Source organism: Xenopus laevis, chromosome 5L (assembly GCF_017654675.1).
Source record: "Xenopus laevis strain J_2021 chromosome 5L, Xenopus_laevis_v10.1, whole genome shotgun sequence".
NCBI lineage: Eukaryota > Metazoa > Chordata > Amphibia > Anura > Pipidae > Xenopus > Xenopus laevis.
In genome coordinates, this window is record NC_054379.1 from 73727795 (window position 1) to 73747826 (window position 20032).

The 20032-nt window shown below is 36.2% G+C and overlaps 1 protein-coding gene across 9 annotated transcripts in view; it reads left to right on the top strand.

The window, feature by feature from the left end:
* The window catches only part of eya4.L (EYA transcriptional coactivator and phosphatase 4 L homeolog), a 150379-nt gene that overhangs the window by 92445 nt on the left and 37902 nt on the right, over positions 1-20032 (top strand). For 3 of the 9 annotated variants that reach the window (XM_018263240.2, XM_018263239.2, XM_018263244.2), the window contains 6 exons: positions 2902-2994; positions 6818-6884; positions 13026-13168; positions 14739-14882; positions 15113-15192; positions 17178-17358. In XM_018263240.2, the coding sequence (XP_018118729.1) occupies positions 2902-2994; positions 6818-6884; positions 13026-13168; positions 14739-14882; positions 15113-15192; positions 17178-17358 (708 nt within the window). The remainder of the gene's footprint in view (positions 1-2901; positions 2995-6817; positions 6885-13025; positions 13169-14738; positions 14883-15112; positions 15193-17177; positions 17359-20032) is intronic. The other 6 variants (XM_018263242.2, XM_018263241.2, XM_041562951.1 and 3 more) reach the window with 4 other exon arrangements.

Here is a 20032-nt window from a genome sequence, read left to right on the forward strand (position 1 = left end):
CTCATACCTTTTCAGCATCGCAATCAGTAAAAAAAGGGCTACTTTTTAGAATATCATGGATGGGCTAATTCTTTAAGACCCCCAAAATGACCCCCAGCATGCCAAAACATCACAATGAGTTTGTGTAAATAAATCAATTACCAAGACCCAGTATCTCTGCATTGGTTTTGGTACAGCAGATGAATATATATATATATATATATATATATATATATATATATATATATATATATATATATATATATATATATATATATATATATATATATATATATATATATATAGAAGTTAAGAGCACTCACGGGTATTGTGACAAAAAGCTTTTATTGGAGCATTACAATCTACCCCACATCAACGCGTTTCGGTTCTCTCTGAACCGTCGTCATCCTGATTCAGAGAGAACCGAAACGCGTTGATGTGGGGTAGATTGTAATGCTCCAATAAAAGCTTTTTGTCACAATACCCGTGAGTGCTCTTAACTACTCTATATGCTCTTTTCTGAAGAAGCACCCGGGATATGACTAGTTAATGGTGAGTGCCAGTCCAAATGACTATATATATATATATATATATATCTATATATATATATATAGATATATATATATATATATATATATATCTATATATATATATATATAGATATATATATATTGCAAGATAGTATCTTAAACATCAGTACATGAAACTTAAGAGACTCTTGAAAAGTATCAGTTTTGAAATAAACGTATTTTAAATTTATTTCATAAGCCACAATTCCATACTTCCTTAGGGTTTATGGTTAAAAAGGGATAATAGCATGTGTGTTACAAAATTGTCAATGGAATGTTGTGGTCCTAAACAGCTGGCACTCTGTAATACTCTGTATAATTTATGAGCCCAGCATAGCCCTCAAAGTGGTGAGATTTTCCTGCATGGCAGGAGAATGTACAGTGCATCTGAAGCTATAATGTGCTTACAAAACTTAAAATAAATTTAAAAAATACTCAGTACAGAGACCGATATGATACACAAGAGATAAAATAGAGGTAAATAAACTGCAATGAATGGTAAAGTGGGCTGGATTGCCTGGTAAGGTGCACAGTGACTGTGGGGAGCAGCGCTGCCTGTACCTCCCGCTTCCCCTCACCGTGGCCACATCTCATTTCCCATTTGGATGCTAGGGGTGAGCGATGGTCATCCGCTTTGACACACACAAGAAGGCCAGACATCACTTCTTTCCCTCGTCTGCAGCACCAAGTGCCATTGCAGAGAGAGCATGCAGGGAGAAAGTCCCCCACCCACTATAGATTTAGTTGTAATTATCTTTTAAAAACAGAGAGTTTGGAGTTTGCATCCTTGCCCTCAATTTATATGAAGAAATATGAGCTTTATATGCCCCTTTCTGTTACAATGGCTGGCATTCGTCTGTATTTGAATTGATATTAATAAATGGTCTCCATTTACATACATATGGTTTTGGTGGGGTAAGGATCTTTGTTTAATGAGGATAAAAAAGCTGCAACCAACCTTTACCCATAACTAAATTTTGTCTTGCCTCCTTCTTTTAATAATCTCAGATTATGCAGGACATGTCCATGTCCCCGCAGTCAATAAAGGTATGGGACCTGTTATCCAGAATGCTTGGGACCTTGGGTTTTCTGGATAAGGACTCTATCCATAATTTGAATCTCCATACCTTAAGTCTACAAAAAATCATTTAAACATTAAATAAACCCAATAGGATTGTTCTGCATTCTCCATTACACATTTATTATATCTCTGTTAGGATTAAGTCCAAGGTACTATGTTGTTATTATAGAGAAAGTTGACATCATTTTTAAAAATGTGAATTATACTGTATGATTATAATAAAGTCTTCCAGCAATTCAGAGCTTTCTGGATAATGGGTTTCTGGATAACAAGTGTCTTTATAACAGATCATATAGCTACTAGTACTAGTCTTTAAATTGCTAATGTGATTCATTGACAGTGTTACCACAACCTTCCAAATTCCTAGCATCTTCTACAGCAGTTAGAGGGTGATGGGAGCTGTAGTTCAGTGACAGTGGAAGAACTTGTTAAAGTTATGTAAAATATGTTCAGATTGAGTTGTACAGATTCTGTTGCCATATATTTTATAAGGGTACTGATAAAGGTTACTGAGCATGCTGTAAGCTTTGGGTGCAGTGGATAATGTACTGTACTGTATTTTATTGAGGACAGTAGGAGGGCTATGGCTATGTTATATTAGAACATTGAGGATTATGGGGCAGAGTTGATTGGGTTATGGACTTTACTGGCTTGATTATGTTCCCTTATGGTGACACTAGGCATTATGGGACACATTGGACCATGCCAGTACCTTATTGTATATTTTACAGTATGTTTTATTTGGATCATTCTGGGCTGTGAACTCTGCCCCATATTAAAGGTATTTGAACAATAAGTACTGACTTATTTTGGCAACTGGAGAAACAAATGTCCTTACTACTAAAACACAATATAGAAAATCCAAAAAGGCAAATGGCTTCTGAGAACTAAAGTAAAAAGTTGTATTTACTAAACATCCATCAATTTAAAAAAAAATATTTATAAAGAATTGTGAATGTAACTTTGCTTCCTGTTAAATATTCATTATGAGACAGTTAATTTAGTGGGTGCCATAGATAACATCTTTTGGCAATGACTTTTAGGCCCAAGGATTTCCTGTGCTCAGTATGATTAAAACCCCAGTGGCTGTTCTGGGTCTATTAACAGTCAGCTGAAATCAGCATGGCTGTTATGTGTACAATATTGTTTGCCCTTCTTGGGATGTTTGCATGTATATTGCAACTTTGGTATCACTAGTGAAAAAAGGTATGGGGTGTTCATTATAAATACAGTATAGAGAGGAATCTCATGTCTGCTTGTTCTTCTATGTAGTGTCTCTTCTTGCAGTCAAAACAGAGCCCATGAACAACAGTGAAACAGCTACAACAACAGGAGATGGATCGATTGACACTTTTACTGGGTCAGGTAAAGCAAACTGATCACCTTTAGAAATATACTAGATGCAGTGATTTATATAATACAGCAAAAACAAAAACTCTCTTTCAGATATAGTTTTATTTTATTTAGTGACAACAGTATTGTGACCAAATAAAATACACTTATTGAGTATTTGGGCTTTTTTAGAGTTTGATGAAAGAATGAACTGAGCACTTATGTTAGCAGAAAGCCAGAGTTCATAGCTAAGCTTCTTCTGAATTTCACTGTAAATGTCCTTGTCCAACTGACTTGTTTTTAAATTCTATACTAATAATGAATTTAAGAATTTAAAGGGGCAAATATTTTTTCCAGATTAAGGTGCCTATTAGGGATGCTAGGGGTCCTATCCTATTGGCATGAGGAATGGAAGGAATAGTGCATCAACACCCCATCCCCTAATATGCCAGATGTAATAGCATTCTACTTGATACTAACTATCCAAAATATTTATGAAGGTATGAAATATGTACCTTTTCCATTTATTTGACCACATTTGTCTTAATTTTTTACTCATTTCAAGCTTAGCAATTAACTGAAATTAAGTGATATTTTTGGTAAATATTGGGAAAACTTCAATGAGAAACTGAACAATATACAGAATTATGAACACAGAAAAAGAATATATCTGACAAAGAGAAATTAAAGTTCAAATTATTCATATGTTAAAGTGCAAAGCCCATTAGGGCCATAGCTATGTGAAGTTGAAGGGAAAATTCTCCAAATTTTTTTTAAAAATGCTCAAAAATACACAAGTATTTCGCATATTAGGACTAAAACAAAATATAGAAAGTATAAACAGTCATCATGCTGTAAAAATTTGAGAAATGGTTGATATAGAATATTATACAGGTAATAGATATGTTATCCAGAATGCTTAGGACTACATGCTTTCCAGATTTCCAATGACCTTTTTTCTGTTATTTGACTCTCCATACTTTGCTTAAAATGTCAGATGTCAGGTGGCTTTCCCAGAATTTGGAGCTTTCTGGATATTGGTAGCATACCTATATGCTACTGTTTTTTTGTAGTTTGGAGACAAAAATTGAGGTGACTGGGCCTTGGGCAAAAAACATTTACAGTACAGTACTGATTATTTTTTTCACTTTGCCAAAAACAATAGAAAACGTTCTTCAATTTCCCATAGGAAGAAATTATATTTTCAGGTCTGAGATCAAGTGCAAGCAGGGAATACAATAGAAGTGTAAACGTCTTTATAACCATGGCAAAGTTTGTAAAACTAGGTAAAGTAGACATTTTTTTTAAAATGTGTTGCTTTATAAAGATCTGTGCATTATAATACTGGACAATGAGCTTGATTATAAAAAGATCAGGCCATCTTCAGATCATGAAAATGTAGCGGGAATATTACTTTTCTACCATTTTGAACCAATTTGTTTAAATGAAGGCAAAGGATCACTGAAAGTATGAGAATCAAGTTACAGTCTGGAAAGAGGCAGAATAGGAAACTGAATAATTCAAAAACCCTACATGAAAAAAAGACACAACCAGTTGCAAAAGTTTCTTAGAATAGGTCCATCAATTATACACTTAATGATAATTTAAAGATGACATTTCCATTTAATTAACAGAAAAGAAACACAAAGCAGGTTCTGGTTACATACACATTAGCAGGTTCATTAAGAAAATACTACTTGCACCCCCTTTCAAAGGACATATTTTGCAAGGACTAGATCTTAAAGGTCATAGGTATCCCTTACCAACAGATTTATATTCAAGACCTGTGACATAGTTGGATTGAAGATACCTTTAAGGCTTTGGTCAGCTGACCTTTATGGCTAATGTCATACTGAGCATTGTGCCTCTGCTATCAGCTGGGAAATCAACTCTGCTCACATGTTCATTGCTTTCCATGCAAATTTATGGCAAACCCAATGTCTGAAATACAAGTAGGGGTGACAGGTGGACCTCAACTCAAAAATGCAAAACAAATGCATTTCTGAGCGAGCTCTGCTTCTCATGGAAACTGGTGATGGAATGAGGCATTTTTTCCTGTGTTTTCCACCTGATGGCAGTATCGGTTAAAATTCTGCATGTGAATTGTACAATAATAACAAGTATTATATTGCATTATTGTATGCATATTCCATATTTGCATATTTGCAGCATTAAACAATTACTAATTTTACCATTGTAACATAGCTGCTTCACTAACACCTTCTAAATGGACAATATAGAGATATATTTGCACCTCTGTGGTTGCCTTCAAGTAAAACCTTACCTAGAAGCTGACCTTGGTAAAGATTTTTAAGATTATTGTTAATAAATGTATAACTTAAGTTATATACTTGTTAATATTAAGGATTCGCATATTTTCCTCAAAATGTAGTTACACTTAATTGGGTTCAGACATATTTCCTATATAATAGTATTATATATTATTTGAGGAAGGAAGAGAAGATAAGCTTGGAAAATAATGTAGGAGTTCTCTTTGGGTATTAGTACAAGAGTTGTGTTGGCCATTATGCAGAATGGTTGAGAGATATCGTTATTAGAACTAAAATCATCTACATCACTTTGAAACCATTTCAAATGCCATGATCATATGTTTTATGATGATGATAACCTATGGGTCTCTAGATGTTCAAACACAACTTCTGTCAAGGGCCATCTTTTGCACCACCAGGCCTGGGGCAAAAAAAGACTTGCAGGGCCCCAATTACAGATGCTAATACATCCAACATAATAAGCAGCTGCACTGTCTAGATAATGATGGAGATTCTTATGTTGTGTTATTAAATATCTGCAGGGCCCAGGATGCTTCCATCTACTTAGACCTCTCTACTTCTAGTTCATGCATTCTGGGGAGAGAAGGCTCATCAACAGGCAGAAAACAGCAGGCTAGAAATCAAAGCTATGCACTTAAAAGGGCAGTTCACATTAAAATTAACTTTGCATATAATATAGAGAGTGATTGCGTTTCTACTTCTCTCACATGCAGTTTGAATTGCTCTCCAGGTTGCCAGGAATTCAGTATCTTAACTATAGAGGAAGCAGACTGCGCAGTTGCAGGGGGGTGAGGCAGGAAACAGGGGGGCCCGGACTGCCTGGTCTGCTTCCTCTATAGCTAACAAGAAACCCCTCCTTTAATCAGAGGACAAATTGTTAACATTATTACTATTGTGTATTACTAGCTATCTATTTATGCCCTATGCTATTCTAATCTTTCATTCAAACTGCTTCAATCATACATTATTACAAGTGGGAAATATGTTCATTCAAGCTGCTGTCTAGTTGCTATTGTAAATGGGAACCTTGCAACCAGTTGATCTGCATAGTAGAAGTTAATTTTGAGGTGAACTGGCCCTTTAAAGAAGTCTTAATATGAACTGCCCCTTTAAAGAAGTCTTAATATAAAGTACTGATGGCTCACAGTAAAAGAAACACATGTTTTCATTCCTAAGTAAAGAGAACAACACCTAGGATTGTGTATGGGCAGTCTTCATATTAGTTTACTTTCTTCAGAAATTTCCATAGGAAAACAGATCAATTATGTGTTTTTTCTTAAACAAAATTGCATAGTGGTTTTAGTAAATATATGTGGTGAGACATTACCTATGCTGAGCATATTTATTTTTAGTCCACATGTTCGCCTGAATTAAAGGCCTGAGAGCTTTTGCTGTTGCCAAAGTGTAGATTAAGTTTTGTACAAAATACTTCCACACTTTGTAGTCCTATATTACACTGATGTAACTCATTTTGCCAGCATTTATGATCTATGGTAAAGCTGTTAGAGTGTAAATGCAGGATATTTATGGAACTGAGTTTTGTAAGCATGTTTTATGTTTTGCAGTAATAACAAGCAGTGGCTACAGTCCAAGATCAGCACACCAGTACTCGCCTCAGCTATATCCTTCTAAGTAAGTGACAAGTTGTTTTACATATGAGGAATACTGTGATCCCATGCGAGTCAAGGATTTTGGGGGTGTCATTCACCAATAGCTTGGCTAGGCTTCTTTTATTTGCCTCCTGTGATTGTGTTAAGCATTGAAAGAATTATTGTTATAATAACTATCTAACATGGACATAGTTTTAGTAACTGCTTGCAGAACACAAGCAGTTTATTCTTACACAGTTACACATACTTTATATTGGCAGAGACAAATACCTGCCTTTTTACTCCAAACTGGCCTAGAAATAATCCACTCTTACCATTACCTTTACTGTTGGAATTTTTTAGGCCACAGCTTTATTGCACAAATACACAAGTTTTAACAATACATGACATAAAACTATAAATAACATTTCCATAGTAACAACATTATAAGTATAAAAACATCAACAGTGATATAACATAACTCACTTATCTTCTGCAAGATCACTGGCAATGGACCCAATTACGTGCATGCAATCGTACCAGCCCCCAGCCACTTGTGCCTTTCAGCATGGTGGGTAAGCTGGATTGCATGCTTCAAAAAATGTAACATACTTTCCCAGAGACCAACGCTCTTAGGGGCAAATTCACTAAGCGCCGAAGCGCCGAACGCTAGCGTTAATTCGCTAGCGTTTGTCATTTTCGTTACTGCGCAAATTCACTAACGAACGCTGGCGTAGTTTCGCTAGTGTTACTTCGCACCCTTACGCCAGGCGAATTTTCGCTGGCGACGTAACTACGCAAATTCACTAACTTGCGCAGTGTACTGATACTGAACGCTACCTTTTACGCTAGACTTCCTTCGCCACCTCAGACCTGGCGAAGCGCAATAGAGTAGATAGGGATTGTTTCAAAAAAAGTCAATTTTAATCTAAGTCCCAAAAAACGCTGGCGTGTTTTCTACATGATGGGTGATAGGCTGAAAAAGATCAAAAAAATTTTTGGGGCTCCCCTCCTTCCCCCCTACATTTCCTGACTCATGGCAACTTACCTAGACAGTGGGCACATGTGTAGGGCAAAATAAAATTTTTATTTGATGTTTTGAAGGTTTTCTAGGCATTTGTAGTGCTGATACGTATTCCTCCATTGAAATTTGAATTTCGCGCTGTATGCAAATTAGCCTTCGCTAGCGTAACTTCGCTTTACATAGCGAATCAACGCTAGCGCAACTTCGCAATCTTACGCTACCCCTGAGTGCAACTTCGGATTTTAGTGAATTTGCGGAGCGCTGGTGAAACTACGCGGCGCGGCAAATCGCGGCGAAGTTGCGCCTGGCGCAACTTCGCATCTTAGTGAATTTGCCCCTTAAGCTGGCCATAGACGCAAAGATCCGATCGTACGAATCAACGTACGATCGGACTTTCCCATCTCCCGACCCTCCACTAACCATTCAGATCAAAGTCCTTACCATTCCGATCAAATAAGAACAGATCACCCAATGTTCTGCCCCTGACAGCAATCGTACGATATGTCTGACAACACTAGTGACAGTCTCCCTCTGAAAATCGTATGATTGGCAATACACGCAGAGATATTATCGGCAGGCGACAGAAATTTTCTAACCTGTCCGTTCGACCAAACGACCGATCTCTGACGGACGAAAAATGTCGGGACTCTCCACACACGGTCTGAAAATCGTACGAATCCACGATTCGTACGATCGGATCTTTGCGTCTATGGCCAGCTTTAGAGAGGAACACCACCAACCAAGTCTCATTAACCAACTTGGGACTTGGTAAAATCCACCTTCTCAACCAACTCTCCCCATTGCCAGGGACCCACCGCCCAGCTGTGACAATGGGCTATCCCCTCACAGCCCAGCTTAATCATCAATGCCAAATACTCACCATTCCACGTTGACTTGTTAAAGGAACAGTAACACCAAAAAATGTAAGTGTTTTAAAGTAATGAAAATATCATGTACTGTTGCCCTGCACTGGTAAAACTGATCTGTTTGCTTCAGAAACACTACTATAGTTCATATAAACAAGCTGCTGGGGAGCAATGGCTAAATGGCACAGGATAACTAATGGATAACAGATAACACCATTAGACAGACAGGGCTTATCTGTTATCTGCAGTGTAACCTGAGCCTTTTCTCCTTTGAATGGCTGCCCCCATTGCTACACAGCAGTTTATTTATATAAACAATAGTAGTTTTTCTTAAGCAAACACACCAGTTTTACCAGTGCAGGGCAACACTGCATTATATTTTCATTACTTTAAAACACTTTTATTTTTTGATGTTACTGTTCCTTTAACCTGTATTCCACTTACCCAGGCCACAATTGTGACAACTAGCACAAAGGATAAACCAAGGGAGAGAGGGTGGGACTCCTTTTCTCTTCCAAAATGGATGCCCTCCCTAATTGTTACTGCTTCAAATTAGCTAAACTCCGCCCCCACTATATACTAAACCCAAACTAATAACCCCCTGCCTGGCACCTTTGTCCTGCCCCTGTCGTGTACACTCAGCCAGCATACGCTGAGCCCGGCTTCCCTTTCCTGCACTTGTGCTGGCACTTTCACGGTTAATTTCTAGAAGTTTAAAATAACAAATCACCCCAGATCATTTCCTGTGCCTTTGCATTTTAAAAAAGTTGCCATTTATTTTTTTACAATAAACATTTCAATGAGTTACATCAGATATCAACTGGTAGTATCATAGTACTCAGAGCTTTATATATTAAGATAACATTGAATGTTTAAATCGAATTGCTGATTGGTTGCCATGTGCAACATCTCCACACTGCCACTGATGATACCCAAACCTTAGCTTAAAATGCATCAAACCAAGGAGAGGCCACACTGAAAGTTATGATCATTCTCCCAGGTGCCTACCCATTTGGGATCAGTTTAGCAGTGGTGTGCAGTATACTTTCCCATGGAAAAAACAAGTATGTACAGTAGAGGATGTAACTTGTAATTCAATTTCCATTTAAAACACTTATCCACTACAGAAAACCCATTACTGAATTTGGAAAAACCCCTTTGATGGTATGCAGCTACCATAGGGTAAGCATTGGCCTTCTAAAGACAAGCTGTTAAAGTGCTTTGATGAAACAAAGCTTAAATGGAGGCAATTAAGTACCACTCAAGAATATATGAAGAACATACTGTATGAATATAAAAGAAGGATATTGGATTACTTTATATTAGATAATTGTATATTGGATTAACTTATTAACTTTTCAAACCATGCTAAAACTCCCCTGGTCTAAAGGATTTCAATATTCCATACTACCAAGGCCTAACCAAGAATGCCAGTCAGTCAAGTAGCAGCTAGAAATCTCAGGTTTTTTTTTCTGCTGTCTACTTTATTGCTGACCACTTTGAGTGCCCATGACCCAGACTATGCAGTAAGATGAAGTTTGCGCACAAACCTTCTAGACCTGTTTCAATATTTATGAATGTTTTGTGGTATATTGTCTCTAGGAATTATCATGTGTATACAGAAATGTATGACTGTGCAATGCTGGTAATTGAAACATACTGTAGGTTTATTTATTCTGAAATAGCAGAAAGTTATGGAACCCTAACTGAAAATGGATGCAGAAGTTTAGATGAGCAACTAAAGTGCAAGTTCCTAACAATGGCAACTCTAGACTCAGGTCTGTAGAACTGTGGACAGTTCTATTTTTTTAAATTTATAAATGAATCCCTTTTTTGAAAGAGAAGGTCAACATTAGGAATGAACTCTTTTAGAACCTTTGATAAGGGACATTGGAAGATCTTTCCTGTAATGAGAAAATCTTATGGCCCTATATAAGTATAAAACACATTGTTGTTACACATCTACTAGTTGCTTTGTTATGGCTTTATGCATATTTTAAATCATGTCCATGTAAGTCTACATTACTTCCTACTTTTTTAACTTCGTCCCACACTACTCAGGTCACTTATATCTAGGTAAATCCTTTCCTTCTTTCGCCTTTGCTGATTTTTCATATTGTCATGATTAACTTGTCTTCTGCTTTTCTGTTGAGTGTATCCCAGCTGTTTACATGGTTGTCTTTTACTACATGGTTTTTCAATCCATTTATCTCTACTGCTTAAAATTCTTCAATTGTAATCCCTGTTTTCTGTTAATACCCCATTATTATCCAATCCCTTCCTTTGTTCTTATTATACATGCCTTGTTTAAAATGTTACAAAGAGAGATCCAGATAGTTCATGTCTTTTAATAGCATTTACTTTGCTGCTCTTGAACTAAAAAATCTAACCTGTTGAGGTGGCTGTTTCACTCACACAATTCCTTACACTACATTTACAGAACTGCAGTTGCAGGCCATCAAAATATCCCTATAGTGAGTTGGCCAAAAATAATTTGTTAAAGGTACTTGTGTCAACATCCACTATAAACTACCTATACCTACAAACTACCTATATCCTCTGGCACGTAAAGCTAACTCCTGTCCAGCAGTAAATGAATAATGATATTGACTCACATTTCCTTTTGAAAGAAAAAGTAATTGTAAGCAACTTTCCAATATATTTTAATTAAAACCCTTTAATTGTATAGTGTAACTGTCCCTTTAAATATCTTCTTTTAAAAAGTCTAATTGTTTGCTGCAGCCTCCCACACCCTTCAGCATACCTTTCTGCTTCTCATTCCAATTACAGAACTGAGAGTTCTGAGATTGATTCCATGCTACTATCATGTTCCCAGAATAACGGAGCCCCAGTGTCATGCAATATTGAACTTGCAGTAAATGGTATTTTACTTGCCATAACTTTACATTGCATCTGTAGTGCCAATGGATACATCTGGCAGTCTGCTGTTTTGGTGCTTGTCTTGAGGTACCTATGGGGACATTCTGTTTTGTTTGTAGCATGTCTAAAAAAAACTGGATTAGCTTGCCATAACCTGTAAACTAAAGGTATAGCTCTCTATAACACATATCACTGTATGTGTAGGTGTAAAAGTGTATGATTGTAATAAGTAGTAAATAAAGATAGTCCCTCTAAATTGATTAGATCCTGTTAAGGCACTGGAATTCCATTCAGTGTATAAATGCCAACTGAGGACCTCTTCTTCTGACATCTGTATTTAAGGTCAGATCTCAATGAATATTTTGTTGGCATTCTTATGTTGACCTGCCACAATTTCATATACATCATAAAAATCATGACAGAATGATCTGTCAGTATGATCTAACACCAAGATATGTTTTCAACAGTGCTTAAATGCCTCTTGTTGCTACTACTTGCATGTCTATAGACTCCATCATGGTTTCAAAAGGTGTTGTTAATTTGGATGGTCACTGTCATAATCAAGTTCTTAAACAGTGGGGCAGATTTAACAAAACCTAATGCTTTTGGCAGATTCCTTATTCATCAAACTTTTCAGGAATCTTGAAGAACCGACATGGGGGGTTATCTACTAAAATCCGATTTTATCTCATTATTTAAATAAAAAAAACACAGCCAAACTCCCATACCATATTTTCACTTTATTTTACCTTTTTATTATTAAAAAAAAGATTGATATAATCGGTTCAGTAAAAACCTGATAAAATCGTGTGAAAACCCGAATCAAACAATTGGTTGGATTTTTGGGCTATTTCCAGTGCAGACCATAGAAACTTCCAAATAAGATAGGGACATCTGCACAACCTCAGCAGGTTTGAGATGGGGGATTTTTGGATTCGGGCTTTTTGCAGCATCAAGCTTTAATAAATCTAGAAAAATCTGTGTTTTTTTCTTTTTAAAAAACAAATAATTTGAGTTTTGCCAAAAGAAGCCAAGCCAAGTAAGTTCGGCGTTAAGTAAATAATCCCCTTATTATGAATCGATAGAAAAGGTTTGTCAATTGGTCGGAAGTACTGAATCCTTAATTTAGCATTTTATGTTTTTTCCAGTGAATTTGATCTGTATTAATAAATTGATAGAATTCAATTTGGAAAGCATGATTATAATTTCCAGGATGATTCATAGACAACTGCGAAAATTCTGTTGATCTAATTCATTCTAAATCAGTCACATTGATCAGCTGCAAATATTTACACTGTCCTTCTGATTCCGAACCATCTACCTGATAATTCAATTACATTTTTACTGTAGCTACAATTCAGTCGTTTCTGTTGCAATGAGTTGATCTGTTTTGTTTCTCTTTTTTTATGTGTAGACCCTATCCACACATTCTATCAACTCCAGCAGCACAAACAATGTCAGCCTATGGTGGACAGAGTCAATACTCCGGAATGCAGCAACCTACAGTGTACACAGCTTACTCTCAAACTGGACAACCTTACAGTTTACCAACATATGGTAAGTTACAGCTTATTGCTCCTCACAGAAAGGCCTGCTAATAGGCGATTATGTTTGGGTACTGCTGCTTGAAAAGATGTGTATTGAGTGAAAAGTCTTTTTATTTAAAGATTTTTAAAATATAAACTTTAGATGTTTACCCTTCAGTGTGTAGGATTTCTCAAACTCTTTTTGTAAAATGCATCCTTAATCAGCTTTCTTAAACCATCTAGTAAATAACCACAATATTATGCTACCTGTTTCACCAGCAACAGCCCCTTATTTGATTTCCCTTAACTTCCAGTTTCTCTGCCCAGAAAAAGGAGAAGGGCTGAAACTCTGAAACCTAGTGGAGATTGAACTGCTGCTGTTTCTTCATTTATCTTGATGGTAGCCAGAAGTTGCAAAGAAGCTATATTCTGAAATAATGTTAAACACTTAACTTAAGATATATACTTTTGTCCTATCCATTTGTCCTTGAAGAGGACAATTTATTTAAAGAGCAATGTGGTTCTGAATAATTTACTATGCCAGTATCAGTATTCAGTATAAGAAAATGTCATTTTTGAAAGGTTATACGGTTTTTCAAAGTGTTTCTTTAAAAAAAAAATTACAGTACCACATAAAATGGGTTATTGCATAAGTATGATTAGTGATGAGCAAGAAAAACCACCATAGTTAGATTCGCATTGAACTATTGAGTTTCATCGCAAGCGAAATTTTTTACAAAGCCATGTCAAAAATATTTGCAACAAAAAAAAGGCCATTGAATTTAATGCATTTGGACAAAAAAAGTCGCCTTAAATAACAGTTCAGTGTAAAAATAAAAACTTGGTAAATAGATAGGCTGTGCAAAATAAAAAATGTTTCCAATATAGTTAGTTAGCCAAAAATGTAATGTATAAACGCTGGAGTGACTGGATGTCTAATATAATAGCCAGAACACTACTTCCTGCTTTTCATCTCTATAACTCTGAGTTAGTCAGCAACTTGAAGGGGGGCCACATGGTACATTTCTGTTCAGTGAGTTTGCAATTGATCCTCAGCATTCAGCTCAGATTCAAAAGCAAAAGATATGATCCATGTGGCCCCCCTCAAGTCTCTGATTGGTTACTGCCTAGTAACCAGGGTGACCAGTCAGTGTAAACTAAGAGAGCTAAAAAGCAGGAAGTAGTGTTCTGGCTATTATGTTTGACATCCATTCACTCCAGCCTTTATACATTACATTTTTGCCTAACTATATTAAAATCAAGTTTTATTTTGCATAGCCTATCTATTTACCCAGTTTTTATTTTTACACTGAACAAGAAAAAACTGCCATTGACTTTAATGCATTAGGAGTGAAAAAAATTGTCAAAAAATTGTCGCAAAGAAAAAAAAACACCCATTGACTTTTATGAGTTTTGCAAATTTTTGCTCAGTTTCGCAAATTTTTCTCTGAAAATTCGCTCATCACTAATAATGATTAAAGGTTTATAAAACATAGGGGAAATTGGTTAAGATGTTGCCTTACTTGCCACCAATGTTGCCACTGTTCTTCGTGATCGGCTAATGCTACAATTTGTCTTTTTACTAATTATTTTCTCTACAGATTTAGGTGTAATGCTTCCAGGAATTAAGACAGAAAGTGGGCTTCCACAAACACAATCTCCATTGCAAAGTGCATGCTTAAGCTACAACCCGGGATTTTCACCACCACAGCCAGGCCAAACACCATACTCGTACCAAATGCCAGGTACACCAAGAATTATTTTTTGTAGAACACTTCTTCCAAAACAGCCCCAGCTGTATACATTCATAGCTATGGTTAAATATTCGTTTTGTTGACAGGAAATACATAAATAATTAATCATTTGTTTTAGTGTGTCAAAAATGGAATCCTTCAGCACTGTTTAGGTAGATATTTATACAGTATCTATTCCCATCAAGTAAACAGTTTTCTTAATCTTCTATTTCCATTTGCAGGTTCTAGTTTCCCCCCCTCGTCTAGCATTTATGCAAACAACTCCGTCTCAAATTCAACCAACTTTACAAATCCACAACAGGTATGAAATCTCCCATTGTGCAGATAGTATTGATGAAACAGATTAACAAGCCAAAGATTCTGATCATATTTCAGAGTTAGACATTTATTGCGAAGCTTGTATTTTGCATTTTTGAGAACTTAAATTGTAGTAGATTATACAAGGAGTCCTCAGGTTACATACACCCAACTTACATACAACTCACATTTATATACAGAGGCTATTACTGTGCTTTGATTGGCCTTTATTAGAATTAGCTTTAAAGGGGAACTCTGGCTTCCAAACCAAAATTTTATAAAGAGTCCCACATAACAAAGAACCCCCTAATAGACCCATCACAGTTACCTGTTTCTTCAAAAAATATAATAAAATGGCATTTTCTATGCTGAAATCTGGCTGTTTAACAGTTCTTCTCTTTCTGCATCATTTGAAATCCTGGCAGGAAAGGAGGGACTAAACACTGATGTTACAAATTGTAACAACAACAGACAGCATGAAGGAATTACATAACCCGCAATGCATTGCACTGTGTTGCAATGTTATGCAATGTTATGTTCCTTATTGAAATCACATGTGCAGGGAATTGTGGGGTTTGCAGGATGCAGACTTAGGACAGATGGCTGCTTATACAAAGTAACAGTAGTCAGCCAGCTCAGCAAAGTAGGCAGACAGATCAGCAGCAGAGCAGGGACTAGGTTTAGGGAACTGTTCCAACCCATTAAAAATGATGAAAAGTCTTCATATTTTTTAATTGATGTATATTGCAAAGTTGCTTGAAATTATGTTTACTTTTCAAAAAGCTTGTTATGTTTATTTGGAACTCCCCTTTAATAAGCCACATGCCCCAATCCCCTTCTGGCATGTGTTGTCTACTGCAGAGCACAGAAAGGTAAAAATAAATACTATCTTAAGACAAACATCTGTCTTATTGCATTTAATAAGTAAATGTATATGTTTTAATTCACATACAAATTCAGCTTAAGAACAAACCTACAGACCTCCCTCTCGTAAGTCTGTATTTTAACTGCCATCATATAGTGTAGTTATCTTAAAATAATAATTTATAAGGTTAGAATATTTGTTTTTTTCACTGAAAAAGTTTTAAACTGATTTTTATTATTTTTTGCATTAAATTTGTATTCAGCGCTACAAAATATTTTAGTTTATTGTTGTGTGCAGCTAGAATATGCTTACTTTTCAAAGGCAGCAGTCTCAATTAGCCTTTCTGAAGTGATAATTTAAGTAAGGACTAAGGTCTGGTGAAAAGTAAAATCTGGAGATAAACTGTGAGAAGTTATTTTGTATGCAGTGACCATTAACTTTTTTAACTACTAGAGATGTAAGGAGCAAAAAGGAGATTAAGAGCAAAATATTCTAAAGAGATATAAATGGAACAATTTTTGGCCCAGAAGTCCCATGTGTCTTTGTAATTATGGCTCTAAAGACCAACTATATGAATTTACGATGAATTTACAATGAATATATGGTGATGGTGATGGTCAACTCGATTTGGGAAAAACCTTCAAAAAAATCGTCCAATTCGGGTTTTGCTCTATTTTATTGTGTTTTCCCCGTTCAGATTAAATTGTGCTTTTTTAATAATAAATAAGGTCAAATCAGATTGATCGGACATATTTTAAAAAATCAGACAAATTTAGATTTTGAGAAATAACCCCCTTAATTTTTCTTTGAAAACATAGTGGTAAAACACTGTGTTGGACATATTGTAAAAATGAACAAGCACTTGTCAGTTTCATTCTAACTGGAATAATGCATTTCTGGAATGTATTGTAATGATAGGCTCTACAACTGTGCTTTTGACATGGTTTGACATTAATTCTGAAAGCGATTTTCTATGGTCAAGTGTTAACTCAATATTAAATCTACCTGAAGTAACAGGATATGTGCTTTTGCTCTGTGTGAAATACTAATTAAACCTTTCTGCTGCCAAAATACCATATAATCATTTTACTACTTCACTTCATAAATTGCTCCTACTGTTCCAGGATTATCCTTCTTACACAGCTTTTGGCCAAAACCAATATGCACAGTATTACTCAGCATCAACGTATGGAACGTATATGACCTCAAATAACACCGTGGATGGCACATCCTCATCATCAACGTATCAATTGCAAGATTCTATTTCAGGCCTAACTAACCAACCAGGTACAGATCTAAAGACAGGTAGATTTATTTTATCTCTGTTACAATGCTTTTTCAGTTGAATGGTGCATGTATATATTTTGAAATCACCTAAACAGAGTGTCTCTAAAAAAACGTTTGATGTTAGATGGTGTACCCTGCATAGTTTTTATTATTCATTTGCTCTGGCAAACATGATTGGTTATTTTTTGTGTTGTTTCTCTAGTACAATGTTGGTTAGCCTATTTATATTAATGTGTCTGTGTGTTTTCAGTGATTTAATTAGCTTCACTTTGAGGTATGCTGTTTCCCTTATAATACTGTAAAGTAAACCAGGATTTTGTTGAGTTGGTGGGCCCCAAGCAGCTGTTGTCATAAACTTTACAAACTGCTTTCTCTCTAGCAATGAGTAAGGCAGACCTGTCATACAAAATCTCTCTCAGTGCTACAGAAAGAGGCTAGTGCTACAGTCAATACTTCAAATACAACAATGATGCCAGTATCTCATTAAAAGTAACAAATTTACTTTTAGTTTCTTCTGGCATTGTGTTGGTATATATAAATCTGTTTTTTCAATTGGTCAGGTTATTATGAGAAGACACCTCTTTTGATTGATCTGTGCTTGTAGACATTATATATAATAATTATATATTTTCCAATTTGTATGAGAGTAAGATACACTTCTTCCTAAATATTAGAGAATATTACAGCATATTAGAGCCTCAATAAAGAATAGGGAAACAACTTCAAGAATAATTTTATAACCCTTCAGTTGATGCTATCCGTACAGAGCTGCTGCTAAATATAGAAATGACACAGCTTTGCATTTCAAGAATTTATTCCAAAAAGAGGAGAAACATCTGTTTAAGGGAAATACCTTAGAACAGTGTTGTCCAACTTCTGTGGTACAGAAGGTCAGAATTTTTCTAATCTAAATGGTGGAGGTCTGATAATGGAAGCCAGTGTTGACCACTCCCTGTTTTTAAACCACACCCACTTTAAACCACACCCATGTTACCACAAGACCATGTCCACATTAATCGTGATAGTATACCAAAAAACCAAATGGTTGTTGCTCACTGTAGGGATATTACTCATATGTGAAAAAGTTCAAGACATACCCTTTAATCCATATGCCTCCTCCTCCCCTGTTGACAACACAGCAACCCCCCCAGCACACGATTAAATACCTTAGTGGTCCATAACAATAATTTTTAAATGCTAGCAGACCCCCAGAACAAGTACCAGGCTTATGTTCCACAGGCAGAGTAGGGCACACACAGGCAGAGTATGGCACACATAGGGAGCATAGGGAAGGCAGAGTATGGCACACACAGGTAGCATGGGGAAGGCAGAACAGAGCAGGAGACAGTAAAACCTATGAGGACAGTCTAAGATGTGCTACATACAGTGACACAGTGCTGGTGCCCCTTCAGCAGTTTGTATGAGTGTGAACAGGTGAACAATGTGGGCAGTTTCATTCTGGGTCCCAGGTGTTAATAGTACAGGGCTTTAGGGGTGTGAACAGTAGAGGTTTTACAAGTGCGTACAATGCAGGGGGGATTACATGTGTGAACAATACAGAGGAGTACAGTATGAATTTGATTAAACAATGCAGGGGCCAGTTAATCTCTGTAGTGATGCCTTTTAAATCTTACACATGGTAAACAGACAGCAGGCAGACTTTCATGTGGGGGACCCACACAAGGGGGAGTTGCGGGCCACCAATTGGACAGCCCTGGCCTAGAAAATCTAACAACAGATAGATAATTAAAATAATGTGTAATGAATATCAATATACAGGAAACAGACTGTCACACTATGAGTAAATGTCACCAAGATATATATATTCAGCCTCTGGTTCCCTTATCAAAATCATTTGATGTTTTGCCTCTGTGCTATTAGGTTATATTAGAAAGCACCTTAAATGCTGTATATTTAATCTAAAAGAAACATCATCCATATGAGTTGGTGTTTTATACCAGGAATGGGTAAACATTCTTGGCTTTTGGGACATCTTAGCTGGAATACATATTCAGAACCAAATGTAATCTAACTTCATGTTTTCTTTTTTGCAATTAGCCTATATAAGATTTTTTTTTCTGAAGAGGTTAATACAACATTGGTATGAAGAGAATCAGACAGTTAAACCTACAGTTGTTCAAAAACCATTCAGTGCTGACTTATGCAATTCTAAAATAGATGCATACCTTGCGTTCAGTTGGACAGCTGCTCATTCTGAATTAGAGATTAGCTTAATGAAATAAACTTGGTTCTGAAGGTAGAAATAGTAAAGGGCAGTGTTCCTTGCAAAATGTTCAGGCACAATGCCATCTCTTTTAATAATGGTTGAGTTGTAAATTATTTTCTCTCAATAAATATATGTTCTAAAGGTTCAGTTTCTGTCCCTGATATACTTGATTTGATGTACTTTAGAGGCCCAAATGAATGCAGTGCCATTTTGTGCTTTATATTATTGTTTACCTGCCCCCAGGCAGAAGCAGTGAGCCTTTCTGGATAGTCTCCCTCAGAAATTTCCAATGTGTCCCATTTTTGACAAGCTGAGGAATTGGAAAGAAAATGGAAGCACAGTACAACAGTGCACTAATAATTTACCATGGTGATGCTCTGTTGTACCTTAGCACTTGTTCTGATATAGAAATGTTGGGCATATTTTTATGGTTTCCTTTTGATGTCAAAAGACAGAAGAGAAAGA